The sequence below is a fragment of the Microtus pennsylvanicus genome, chromosome 6, assembly GCF_037038515.1.
Source record: "Microtus pennsylvanicus isolate mMicPen1 chromosome 6, mMicPen1.hap1, whole genome shotgun sequence".
Classification (NCBI taxonomy): domain Eukaryota; kingdom Metazoa; phylum Chordata; class Mammalia; order Rodentia; family Cricetidae; genus Microtus; species Microtus pennsylvanicus.
Window position 1 is genome coordinate 27688086 of NC_134584.1, and position 13732 is coordinate 27701817.

Genomic DNA, 13732 nt, shown 5'->3' on the forward strand with positions numbered 1-13732 from the left:
ATGAGGACAGAGCGATGCATGATAGCACAGAGTACTATGTTAGAGGGGCAAAGTCTGCAGTTGGAGATTTCCTAGAAAAGATCAATCCAAACATTCCAATCCCTCCTCAGTTCAGCAGTTCTCCAAAAAGCAGTCAGTCAAGTAAGATGATATCCAGAGGGCACACATGGCCCCTCTTGTCTTTATCCTTAATTCAACTGTTGATTTACAGAAGAGTTACTAGTAGGCTGAAGCACTTAACCTTGTGGTTCTGACTCCTGTGATTCTCTCTCTCTCTCTCTCTCTCTCTCTCTCTCTCTCTCTCTCTCTCTCACACACACACACACACACACACACACACACACACAATATACACACTCGTATATACACATATGCATCCATTCATTCATGAACCTAGTTTTCTTCCCCAATGATCTTTTCTGTAAAAAAATATTCAGAAACAGGAGAAGGTGACATGGGCAGTGCAGATTTTGGTTCTTAGAACTCTTACTTCAGTGGGAAGAACCCAAGACCAAAAGCCTAAAAAGCTGGGGTTTGATCTTACCTCTGCAATCCCATCCCAGGTCAATATGAGTTTGACCCAAAGCCTCCATGATCTACTGCCTGTGATAGTAGAGATGTAGAGTAGACAGTAGACAGGAGAGACCAGAGAACACACAGCACCAGGATCTGCTCAGTGAAGACCCTCTTTCCACATCAAGGAGGGCATCACACATCATAGCAGAACAAGTATGTCAAACCCAGATCCCTTTTTTTTGTTGTAAAATGGCTATGGGATGTCTTTCTGTATGGTGCAAACATGTGTTACTCTCATTGGTTGATAAATAAATCTACTTTGGCCTGTCTCTAAGCAGGATAGAGCCAGGCTGTAAATCCAAGCACAGATACAGGAGAAGAGGGCAGAATCTAGGGGACAACAACCAGCCACCAAAAAAAAGTAGGCCATGTTACAAAATAACGTAATAAAGTACAAACCAAGTGGCAAAATAAAGACAAAAATAAGGGTTAATTTAAATGTAAAAGCTAACTAATAATAAGTCTGAGCCATTGGAAAAACATTAATAATAAATATAAACCTCTGAGTGATTATTTGGAAGTAGCTGCACAAATGGGTCAAACAGAAAATATTCTCCATCTACATTTGGCACTTAAACATGGTGCACTTACTTCCACATAAGACCCAAGAAATCTTGAAAAAGGTTCTGAATGCACAGAACTGGAGCCACATTGGACATTCTAGTCTCACAGTCTCATGACAGCAGCAGCACAGAAAAATATGTGTCCACTTAAGCCTGCCTGCTAGATGGAGCCGGACACCAGTTGCTATGAGCTAAGCGTTGTGATCAGGGAGTCTCACACAGGCCTCAATATAGGAGATGATCAGTCATACACTATGTATAGGATTTAGCATTAACGTATACAACAAAACACACTGAAAAATACGAAATAAAAAAGAGGACCAAACAGAAAACCTCCTAACCAGGTTCTAACTTGTTTACAGTGTGTATGGGCTTATGAAAAATTAAAAAGGACATCAAAAGTTATAGAAAGGAATAAATAGCGTAAAAATAATATGATAAAGTCTTTAAAAACAGGAACAAAATTAGAAAAATAGTTTACATAGAAATGGAAAATAGACAGGAAGGTTTGATTCTGCATAGCACTGTATTGATTTTGAATTTTTTAAATGAAGACAATCAAACAACAGTGGAGAAGGATGCTTTAAAAAAAAAGTCTCACACTAGCTCAGAATTGAATATAATAAAGAGTTATTTATTTAGGGGTGGGCTCACAGATTACAGTCCTCTGCACAAACTGGAAAACAGCAGCTGGAAGAGAGAGGGAACTCACACTTTACATTGGGATTTATAGTATAAGAAGCCATGCCCAAGTGGGCTGGTAATTAAATGCTGCAGGCTAAAGGAGTTCCTACAGCACAACAGCTGCAGGGAGACATGAATCTGAAAGAGAGACTGATAAAATACACGAACCTAAATATTTTTAAAATGCTTTAACTCTAAAACAGAAGTACAAAATGCATTTGTATTGGTAACTTAAAGGATATATTACTTGGGTAAAATGTTTTTCCACAGGAAATAAGAGGCTATGGATTTTTTTCCAGGTTAACATGGACCAGATTTGATAAAGGAACTCCTCCTGAACTTTGACATCCTCCTTCAAAGGTTATAACAGATCTTCCCAGGATTTGGCTTTGATCTCAAATTTTCTCAGGGTCCCTATAAGATTAGCAGTGCCCAACAATCAGCAGGAAGTAGTCTAGAAAACTATGTCCAAATTCCCAAACTCTATTTTATAAAAGTTTATTTTCTTTAAAAAGGGCTTGGTTATGAATTATTATTGGTCATAGTCAATTTCTTTTAAGAGAAGAAAGGGGATATGATATAGAAATGATGAAAAAAGAATCGATTATTGCATCTACTGTAATTTAAAAAATTTCTAATCTCCACAAATTTTACATTGGTATGATTTTAGTTTATTGATGCAATTTAAAGTTAATTTTGTTTTGCTATATGTATTTCTATTCTTCTTTAAGATATTATGTATATGTAGCTAATTTGAAAATGTAATAAATAGCTAAACATATAGATTAATAGTAATCTATAATATTCAAATTTATAGTCATATTAGTTAGTTTTTCTAGGTATATTTCTAGATGATCTATTTCAATTAGGTACATAATCTTCAAACACTTCAAAGGCCTACAGAATGTGGCATATAAAATATTGGAAAACTGCGACTTTTCTCAACAAATACATGTTGGCTTCTTGATCCTTCAGTTGCCAGGCTTCTCGAGCCTCTACATTCCCCTAGTCATTGCTAGGCCTCCTTATTCCCCAGAGAAAGGTGAGTAAACTATTTGCCCAATTCACGGTCCCACAATGTAAGATGCTTGTTCTGCAGCCCCATGAGACAGAACAATCAGATGCAATAGGGAATCGAGTCAAGCAGGAACTCAGTTTATTACTGTGAGCATTACCTTATATAGGTTGAGTGACATGATGTGTTATGGGGATACCCCAGCCAATGAGAGGCAGCCAAACCCTCCCTCTGGCTAGAGTGTCATCTACCTGGTTTTTGATGTCTCATCTTCACTTAAACTCAAACCAGGCTTTTCTCTGTTCCACGGGCCCCAAAGTCTAAGCCCTGAACTCAAGCCATGATTTTTTCCATCCTATATGCATCGAGGTAGAGGCCCTGAGATAATTTTGGCCCAACAGATATATATCTGCCCCTAGCAGTGCTAATTATCTCAAGAGGATGATGGGCATTGAAGAAACTCCTTATGGAATTTGCTTTCAATGTGGCAAGGGTAACCATTTGGGCAAGAAGCTGCTTTTGCCTGACTGCTTGACAGTATACTGTATAAAGTGGACATGCAGGACCCACAGGAAAATGACCATTAAACTTTGGCAAAGCAAGGCAGGATGATTCTTCAGGTTCCTGTTTCACAGAAGAAACTGCCGATGGCAGGACACAGAAAAGTGACTCATGTACTTTACAAATATTGGTGGGATTTCCTGCTTCACTGAAAAGTCTGCCAGAGACTCTAGGCCTGTAGGCTGAAGATTGATAGCCCAACATTAAGTAAGAACTTTGGGTGAATGTCCACACAGTCAGATGCCTCTGTCAATTATAGAGTTTGGAAAGTGCTTGCAATGAACTTCTTGTTTACTCAGGAACTTTTTCTACTTTTCTGGGAACTTTGATGGAGTTGAAGATCAGATAGTTATAATTATAGTTTTCATTATTATGATAAAAGGTAAATTAGATATGAAACTTCAGAATCACGAGATAGGATATATGATAGAGTATTTTTTTTAAATTTGCCAAATCAAATAGACTAGATATTATAACTACATTTTTATTTGATAACTGTTTTTATATGTAACTTTGCTATGTTAAAGTTAAAGAACTTCTTTTTGATTATACAGAAAAGCAGAAATGCCATGGAACATCTTTTTTATGCTGTGAATAAGTGTTCCTCTATGTATTGATTAATAAATAAAGGTGATTTGGTTAGAGCAAAGCAGGATAGAGCCAGGTGGGAAATTCAAGCAGAGAAACAAGAGAAGAAGGGCAGAATCTGGAAGAATCCAGACTACCCTAAGGAAGAGAGACATGTAAATAAGGTAATAAACCACGAACCATGCAGCAAACTATAGACTAAAGAAAATGATTAATTTAAATGTAGGAGCTAGCTAATAATAAGCCTGAGAAATTGGACAAACATTTATAATTAATGTAAGTCTCTGTGATGGGGGAGTGTCATATATCAATCTGTTGATTTCCTTGGTTAAGCAATAAAGAAACTGCTAGGCCCATTGGATAGGCCCACCCTTAGGTGGGTGGAGTAAACAGAACAGAATGCCGGGAGGAAGAGGAAGTGAGGTCAGACTCCACAGCTCCGCTCTCCGGAGCAGACGCAGGAGAGACGCCATGCTACCTGCTCCAGGGAAGACGCACACCATGCCCCAGCTCCGACCCAGGATGGACTTAGGCTAGAATCTTTCCGGTAAGCGCACCTAGGGGCGCTACATAGATTATTAGAAATGGGCCAGAGCAGTGTTTAAAAAAATACAGTGTCCGTGTAATTATTTGGGGCATAAGCTAGCCGGAGCCAGGCGGCTGGGGTATTGGGGACGCAGCCCAGCCGCCGCTCCCCATATTACTACAAATGACGCCCAGACGTGTGGCTAACTAAACCTACTTAAAAAACCTGAGAAGGCTTAAAAATAAGGGAGAGAGCATTTAACACAGATTTTTGCTGTTTGTTGGTGGTGTGCTGTAGAGAGATTTCCTGATTCAGCAACAGCAGCAGAAAAAAAGCTGCGTTATTTTAAAGTGTGGCTTCCCGGGGCTGTGCCGCCAGTGCAAACTCTGGCTTTATGTTTGTGTTCCCGCTTGGGATCGGAAGGAGAGTGCTCTGAGACGGTGCGATGACTCAGAGCTTCCCGCCTGCTCCTGGGCAGAAGGCAGAATCAGGCTTAGGCAGGCGGAAGAGCATGGCGGATTCCTGCCGCCATACAGAGACGTGTTTTTAGACTGCGCAGTGCTCTGCCTGTCAGATTTGGATGTTACTTGGATGAAAAGAATTTCTGTGCTGCACACTCAGTCTCAAAATTAAAGTGCTGAGTGCCGCTCCTACCTGGTAGCCCCAAGAGGCTTCCTGACTCAGCTTCAGCTGCAAAGCCTGCAGCTCATTAAGAGGTCCTGCCACAAAACACTTAAACAGTGTTGATGAAAAGCTGAACACATGCTTTTCGGTTTTCAGCAGTAGCAGGAAAAAAGCTGTGCCGTTTAAAAATGCCGGCTTTCTGGGCCATCCTGCCAGGGCAAACTCTGACTGTTTGAGGCAGGAGGGCCGGCTACCGAGAGAGATTTTGAGTGTTGTTTGTTGTAGCTTGCTGGCTGGCAGGGACCTTGAAATGCTATAAACATGGCTGCAGCCTGTATATCCGCCATGAGGCTGGAAAGCTAAGGAATGGACTGGATCTAGCTGGCAAAGCCACGCCTTTAGTCCTACTGATATTGCTTGGTAAATTAAAGCCTAATGTGGTCAGAAAAAGAGAGATATACAATAAAGAGAGATTCAAAGACAGAGAAAATTTCTAAATGGTTTACTGTATGTTAAAAATATATGCAAGCTAAAAGTTGAAGTTCTTAAAGCAAAAAAAAAAAAAAAAAAAAAAGGAAGAGAGTTGTTGTGTGTCCTAGTACACACCTTTAATCCCAACACTTGGGAGGCAGAGGGAGATAGACCTCTGTGACTTCAAGGTGTGGTAGCACACGCCTTTAATCCCAGTGCCTAGAAGGCAGAGACGAACAGATCTCTGCTGAGTTCAAGGTGTAGTAGCAAACACCTTTAATCCCAATGCCTGGGAGGCAGAAACAGGCGGATCTCTGAGAGTTCAAAGACAGCCTGGCCTACAGAGTTATTCCAGGTCAAAGATATACGCTCAAAAAGCAAAAAGTTAACCTAGAAATGTCACAGCTTAGATTCTTAAGCGCCTAGTGATTTAAAGGCGCAAATCAAAAGTGTTCCTGGATAGTAAAAAATTGCAGATTCACAATAGGACAGATTCAGACCACTAAATGAGTCACACTGTTGGAGTACGTTGGCTTGGGAGAGAGAAGAAAAAGAATATAGAGAATAAAGTTAATGGTTTAAAAAGAAAAAAGTAAAAGTAAAGTCTTTAAAGAGACAGAGTACAGATAGTTATAGATATAAATAAAAATAAGCCGCGTAAAGATGAAAAATTCACAGAGAGTCTGGATTCTTTGTATTATTGTGTTTTCTTTAAAATTTTTGACTGTGAAGGAGCTAAGTACAGAGAGACATTTCATTATATGGGCTGCCAAGTGGAACCAGAAAGGATATCATGAGGGTATGATTTCAGAATTTGGATCTAAGGATATGATACTTTGGAAAAGAGATTCTTCTTTTGTTTTCACAGAGGATGAGACCTTGTTCATTTCTTCTATTCCGATTTGGTATGATGGACCACGTCCTCCTGAAGGGTTGCTGTGAACATCTTCAGAAAATTGCTTTGCTCAACTGCCAACTGAGATAAACCTGGCACACAGGTTACACCCTAAATAATCTGATTAACGACGCCCCCATTCAGCAGGAAGCAGTTTGGAGAGAAAAAACTGCGCCCATGTTCCCAAATATTGTTTATAAATGTTCTTTTACATTTAAAGGGGGATATGATATAGATATGAATAATTTGCATTAGTATAGATTTTGCTTTATTGATAGAAATTTACGGTCAATTTTGTTATATGTATAAATGTTTCTGATGTAACTTTTACTTGATAACTGTTTTGTTATATGTAATTTTGCTATGTTAAGGTTAAAGCCTTCCTTTTTTTTGTTTAAACAGAAAAAGGGGAAGTGATGGGGGAGTGTCATATATCAATCTGTTGATTTCCTTGGTTAAGCAATAAAGAAACTGCTAGGCCCATTGGATAGGCCCACCCTTAGGTGGGTGGAGTAAACAGAACAGAATGCCGGGAGGAAGAGGAAGTGAGGTCAGACTCCACAGCTCCGCTCTCCGGAGCAGACGCAGGAGAGACGCCATGCTACCTGCTCCAGGGAAGACGCACACCATGCCCCAGCTCCGACCCAGGATGGACTTAGGCTAGAATCTTTCCGGTAAGCGCACCTAGGGGCGCTACATAGATTATTAGAAATGGGCCAGAGCAGTGTTTAAAAGAATACAGTGTCCGTGTAATTATTTGGGGCATAAGCTAGCCGGGCAGGGCAGGCGGCTGGGGTATTGGGGACGCAACCCTGCCGCCGCCCATATTACTACATCTCTGAGTGATTATTTAGAAGGGATTATTTGGAGGCTGTGGTACCGGGCAAAAGAGAAAATCCTTCATCTATATCAGAAAGACTGAATCTTAGAGTTAACATGTTTTATACATGCAATGCTAATTATCTGAAAATCACTGTGTGTATTATGAACTGTGACATGAGATCCTCATCCACACACTGCACATGATCCCTCACATAATTTTCCATGTATATTTGTTTTGAGGATAATATTTTATGGAAGAAAGTTCACACGTTACTTGTTGTCCCTTAACTCCTATTTACTTGAAAACAATAAGACATTCTATATTTATTGCTTTTCTTTTAATCTACTTACTTAACAACACTGAGGTTCATTCTGTATCAACTTATAAATCTCAGAATTATTATTCTCTATTACATATATCTGTTACTCCAATAACTGGACAGGCTGTAGTTTCTTTTCTTTCCTTATGTAAATTTCTCACAAATGAGAAAATAAATCTTGCATATCAGTCCTAAGAAAAAATGCATTCTCCCAACCCTTCAATTTTGTGTTAACTTTATTTGTTATTTTATTCATTATCCAGGAAAATGTATTTACTTCATTTGTATGTTGTCATTTTCAGGCAAACTGGTTCTCATTACATCCTGGGAGTGGCTGATCCTCCCTAACAGGGTAACAGCACTCTAGGTATCTGAACTCTAAAGAGAGATTATAAATTACAAAATAAATAAAGGAGTAAGTAGAATTTGTCAAGTGTGGGGTTTTTATCTCAAGTGATTGGAGAAGTAAGATTCAGAGACTAGAAGTCACAGAGATGATGAAACTCTCACAGCACTGTGAATGGTAGAAAGGACGGAAGAGGAGAAATGACCAGGAAAAGAAGGATTGTACTAAGCAAGGGGAGCCAGGGAATGAGGAGTCGCGAGTCTGTCAATGTACTGTATGAGGCTTGTGAAAAAGACAAAAAATAGTGAGGACAACTGGAGATCCACATTCAGGAAGAGGGAAAGAGGATAACCCTGGGAGTTCCTTGAGCTAGTGAATGGGGAAGCCCTCAAAGAGACAGAGCTCCCAACATCCTCCCCAGGTCAAACTTAACTTTATGCCTTCTTTTCCTTCCTAGCCACACACAGGGGCCTGAGCAACAAGCCCAGCACTTTCTTCAACAACCACAAGGTGGCCAGAGTGAGCCCCAGCAGGAACAACAGGACATCCAGCAGGTGCTGCACATGCCATGGCTGCTGAAAGCCATGGGGCTTGAGATGTGCGCCTCCCCCTGTTTGTAGGATGTGGTCAATCCAGCCCACCAGACGCTGGGAAGGTGTGAGGGGGTGGGAGCGCCTGATGGCCCTGGCAGTCATTGCTGCAGACTTGTACCTGAGGGCAGACACAGAGAGAATGTGTTACCAATGTGCTATGCCAGTTCTTCAGACCTTATAGCATAAACACACACACACATTTTTTCTAGTCTAAGGCCGGCTTCAAACAAAATTGTTGGCATACACTTAACACTGTCTACCTGAGTCCCCATTAAAAGCACAACAAGAAGCAAAACGATAAAACCTTAGAAGGATAAAAATTAACCTTTGAAGGGAAATTTTAAAAAAATAACCAAGTTTATAAGAATTGCAGCTATGATACTGAAATAGAGTTCACATTAAATGTATTTGAACATATCAACAGGATAATATTTGATTATATGAATAGGACATTGAAACTTGAGTGTGCAGTCCTGGTTTTGGTGAAATCGTTGTGAAGATGGGCAAGTGATATGTGGGTCAACTGTTCTTGTCTCCTTTCCTGTCTAATTTATTCTAGGTTTGTGAAAACTTCCTTTATAACAGGCCTGCCCTTGGCTCTAGAAGCAGAGTGGAAACTGATAGTCAGTGCTTCCTCGTGATGCCCATTTTCTATGTGCTAGTGTGGGGCAGACAGTAATGACACACGTGACTGAGATATTACAATCTATTAAAGGGTCAAAGAGAGAGTAGTGTATGATGACTGAGCACAGTAACAGAAAAATAACAACCAAGTACATGGTCTCCAAGGAGGACAACATTGGAGAGACTGTCCTGGGAGGTCAACACAAAGACCCTGAGGAGGGAAGATCACCGCAGTAAGGACAAGAGAAGATCCTTGTCGTGGTTTGAGTGAACAATGGCCCCCATAACCAGATATCTGAATGTTTGCTCCAGTTGGTGGACTGTTTAGTTAGGATTAAATATTGTGATTTTTGCTGGAGGAGGTTTGTTGCTGCGGGTCTTTAAAAAGGCCCACATCAATCCATGTTTTGTGCTTTCTGCCTCCGGCCTGCATCAAGATGAAGGCTCTCAGCTACAGCCTCTGTGCCATGCCTGCATCCACATTTGCCAACATTATAGCCATGGACTAACCCCCTGATATGTAAGCAAGGCCTAATTAAATGCTTTATCTTATACATAAACTTGTGATGTGGGATTCCAAAGTGTATGCAGTGAATATGATTGGTTAATGAAGAAAACTACTTAGGTCTATTGCAGCACAGGATAGGGCAAGATGGGAATTCCAAACAGAGAGAGAAGGAGAGAGTAGGCAGAGTCAGAGAAAAGTAATGTAGCCACCACAAAAGACAGATGCAGTATGCAGGACAGAAGTTTACTGATAAGCCATAAACAAATAGTGGTGCCCAGATTAATAGAGATGGGTTGATTTAAGATAATAAGAGTTAGGAAGAAATATGCATAAGCCCATAGGCCAAGCCATGGTTTAATTACTATACTTTAGTGTTATTATTTCAGTTCTGAGCAGCCAGGAAAGAAACAAGTAGCCACTGCCAACAACCATGGTCATGGCTCCTCCTCATGGCAATAGGAGAGTAACTAAAACAGTACTCTTCTGGTTCAACTGGAATTCTATATGTATACGCTGAGTCAGGAAATCAGGCATCTTAAGAACATACAAAGGTTCTCTCCTGCCTCAACTGGAATTAGGTGACAGGTACTCAAAATATAAGAGGTCATAAAGATAATGTGTGTGGAAGAAAACATCATACCACACCAGGTAGAAGTGTATTCTCAGCATCTCAACTAAAATTAGGATTAAGAGCAAAGGGAAACCAGAACTTCAAGTATCACACATGTATTTTTCCACGTTCTACAAAATTCCAGTGTTATTGATAAACAGACTACACGGATCCTTTAGTGTCAGGTCTGCATTCAATGTAAGCAACCCCAACCCCAGAGAGCTGCATACCTCTTGTCTTCTATGACTTCCTTCAGTGTAAGTGCAAATGTCTCTGCATTGAGTGTGTCTACATGAACAGAAACACCAATTTTCTTGGCTTCTATAAGGACCATGTTTTCAGGCTGGTCTGCAAAGAAGGGAATCCCTACCATGGGTACTCCATGCTGTATGGCCTCCATGATGCTATTCATTCCACCGTGGGTGACAAAAAGTCGAATATTAGGATGAGCTGTTGCAAAATACAAAAATGGTCCAATATTTCACTATGAAAGTTTCAGATATCAGGTAAAGCCACAGACCCAAGAAATAGCAGTGTGTTGTAGAGAATGATTTTACTGATTTTTTTCATTTGAGATTTTAAGTGCTTTAGTATATAAAATCTAGTCTTTCCTAGGCAGAGAGATGCCTACTTCAATCTAAAACTATCAAGAACATAGACAAGGAAGAATATGTGGAAAGAGGCAATCCAGGCCTGTTTCTCTGTCTTTCTGTTCATCCTCACCTTCTCCATAGATACGTCTTCTTTACTTTTCTAACCTCAACCTTCTCTGGCTATCCACATCTGCTTTCTTATGACTCTTGTATTCTGTGTATTTCCCCTCTTTTTTATAATTTTATTTTATTTATTTTATTTACTTATTTACTTATTTTGGTTTTTCGAGACAGGGTTTCTCTGTGGTTTTGGAGCCTGTCCTGGAACTAGCTCTTGTAGACCAGGTTGGTCTCGAACTCACAGAGGTCCACCTGCCTCTGCCTCCCAAGTGCTGGGATTAAAGGCATGGGCCACCACCGCCAGGCTCCCAACTTTTTTAATAGGAGTTTACTAAAGAGGATGGTATAGCAAAAGATTCTGTGTTTACAGATATTGTCTGGTGCTCCGTATTAAGCAAACGAACATTTCTTATGATCATAAAGAAATCATCCCAAACTATACCTCACACAAAATCTACCCATGTTCTCTAGAAAACAAATGTTTTCCCTTTTGTATAGGCTGTAATTTCCCTGAACAGAGATATGTGCAATATTTCCCATCTTATTTTGAGTGACAAAATTTGAGTGTTTTATTTATAAAACTTTGACTGAGCCATTGAGTGTGGAAGTGATGGGTCTACAGAATGTCACCAAGAAACAAATGATTTTAAGGGAGATGACTAAGGGAATTTCCCTTAGCTCAAGAAATCAGTGTTTCCTTGCTCGTGCTCCGTCTCCTTCTGCTCCTGATTTGGACCTTGAGATTTCTGTCCCGTGCTCCTCTGTCTCTGTCTCCTTGAGACCTGGATAGAGGTGGGCGGTCCTTGGGCTTTCCACAGGTCAGGGAACCCTGATTGCTCTTTGAGCAGATGAGGGAGGGGGACTTGATCGGGGGAGGGGGAGGGAAATGGGAGGCGGTTGCGGGGAGGAGGCAGAAATCCTTAATAAATAAATAAATTGAAAAAAAAAGAAAAAAAAAGCATTACTGGCTAAAAAAAAAAAAAAGAAATCAGTGTTTCCTTATTTTACTGTGAGGTTACCCTGGTTGGCTCTCAAATAGCCTCCACATCCTCAAAACCCCAATATTAATTTTGTAAGTGTCTGAGTTTTCTCCCTTTCCAGACAACCAAGATGTATCTGCATGCTTACATTCATATGTGTGTCTCCAAAAATGTGAAGCAGTTCACACATCATTGTGAGAATAGTGGGGACAAAGAGTGGGAACTGCCCCAAGGAGCAGCTATAGTTCACATGGTTTTCAGGATTGTGTTGGAGGGATCAATCGTAAATACTGATAATTCAAGGCTACCTGTCTGTTTAGGGACTTGGAAGTAGGGAAGGATAAGGAAATTGCTTCTATCCGGTCGAGAGTACATACTGATTCCTGCAAGAGCTCTAGCTGCTTTTGCCTGCCTGCTGAAGATCTATCTTTACATATCAACAGACTTTACTTTGCAAGCCCAAGTTCTCAGGCATCGGTTATCTATGCAGTCCCAAACGCACATAAATGGTAACAGGTCTAGGGACGCTTACCCAGAAGGTCAACCTGGGGAAGCCAATCCATGATTTTGACATTTGGGGCCATTCTGACATCTTCGGGCCATTGATCATCCTTACATGTCCACAGCACCCCTTGAGGGAGGCGAGCAAAGGCACTGTTCATCTCCTTAATAAGTTCCTTGGTCTGATACAAGGATGCTACAGAGCCCAGGGACACAAGGACAAACCCTGAGTCTCCAAATGTAGTGATAAAATCCTCCAAGTCCTAGAAAAAACATAAAGGAGAGAAGTCAAAAGAAGTGGTTTGTGAACGCCAAGGCAGTTATGACATGAAACCAGGTCAGGTGTTAAATAAGCCCATGCTTTAGTTGCTTGTGTTTTGTTTGATAGGATTCCTCTCCTTGAGCCTGTAAAGCTGTGTTCTGACTGCATTGATTAGCAATCATCTCTTCACCATTGGACTGTTATGAATTTCTCTTCTAAGCCAATATATGAACAAGATTTTGTTTTGTTTTGTTTTGTTTTTCGAGACAGGTTTCTCTGTAGCTTTGGGGCCTGTCCCGCAACTAGCTCTTGTAGACCAGGCTGGCCTCAAACTCACAGAGATCTGTCTGCCTCTGCTTCCTGAGTGCTGGGATTAAATGTGTATGCCACCACTGCCAAGCATATAAACAAGATTTTATTTGCGTAAACTATTTCTACTGCTTAAAGGATAAGTTCAGGATAAACTGATTGTTCAGGGCATTTTCTTCGTTTAGTAACTTGAGGGCCCTCACAACTCCTTGGATACCATTTGTATTATTTTATAATCATTCTAGAATTATAGTATACAAAATTTCTTCACTTTCCGTGTTACATAATGTCATCTACTCTGGTGTTCTTTTGTAGCTTTGGCTACAGAGTAAGGATAGATTCATAGAATGGGTTGAGAAGTCGCCTTTCCTATGGAACTGCCACAGACACTTATAAAGGAACTGGCATTAATTCTTACGTGTTTCGCTTAACTCACCAATTAATCCATGTTATATCAGACATGCTTAATGAAAGATCTTTGTATTATTTTACTCTAACTTAATCCCATCAGTTTCAGATTCTCTGTTTTGAGTCAGTTGTGTTCACAGACATACATAGGAATTTGTCAATTCATGTAGGATAACTCAATTGATGATATGTTTGTATAATTTCTTCATTATCTTTATTGTTTTATATAATAG

At 40.3% G+C, this 13732-nt stretch overlaps 2 protein-coding genes across 4 annotated transcripts in view; both read right to left on the reverse strand.

The window, feature by feature from the left end:
- Positions 1-1752: 1752 nt before the first annotated feature.
- LOC142851823 (UDP-glucuronosyltransferase 3A1-like) overlaps positions 1753-13732 on the reverse strand; it is a 38778-nt gene continuing 26798 nt past the window's right edge. For 2 of the 3 annotated variants that reach the window (XR_012910872.1, XR_012910873.1), the window contains 4 exons: positions 12552-12783; positions 10557-10776; positions 7338-8702; positions 1753-4271 (listed from right to left, as the gene is read on the reverse strand). Coding sequence is in view for 1 of the 3 variants with exons in the window: in XM_075975904.1 (XP_075832019.1) it covers positions 8426-8702; positions 10557-10776; positions 12552-12783 (729 nt within the window). In the remaining 2 variants the exon portion in view is untranslated. Of the gene's footprint in view, positions 4272-7337; positions 8703-10556; positions 10777-12551; positions 12784-13732 lie in introns of those variants that run through there. The other variant, XM_075975904.1, reaches the window with a different exon arrangement.
- LOC142851824 (UDP-glucuronosyltransferase 3A2-like) overlaps positions 3152-13732 on the reverse strand; it is a 94387-nt gene continuing 83806 nt past the window's right edge. Inside the window, exon 8 of the transcript XR_012910874.1 lies at positions 3152-3170. The gene's annotated coding sequence lies outside the window, so the exon portion shown is untranslated. The remainder of the gene's footprint in view (positions 3171-13732) is intronic.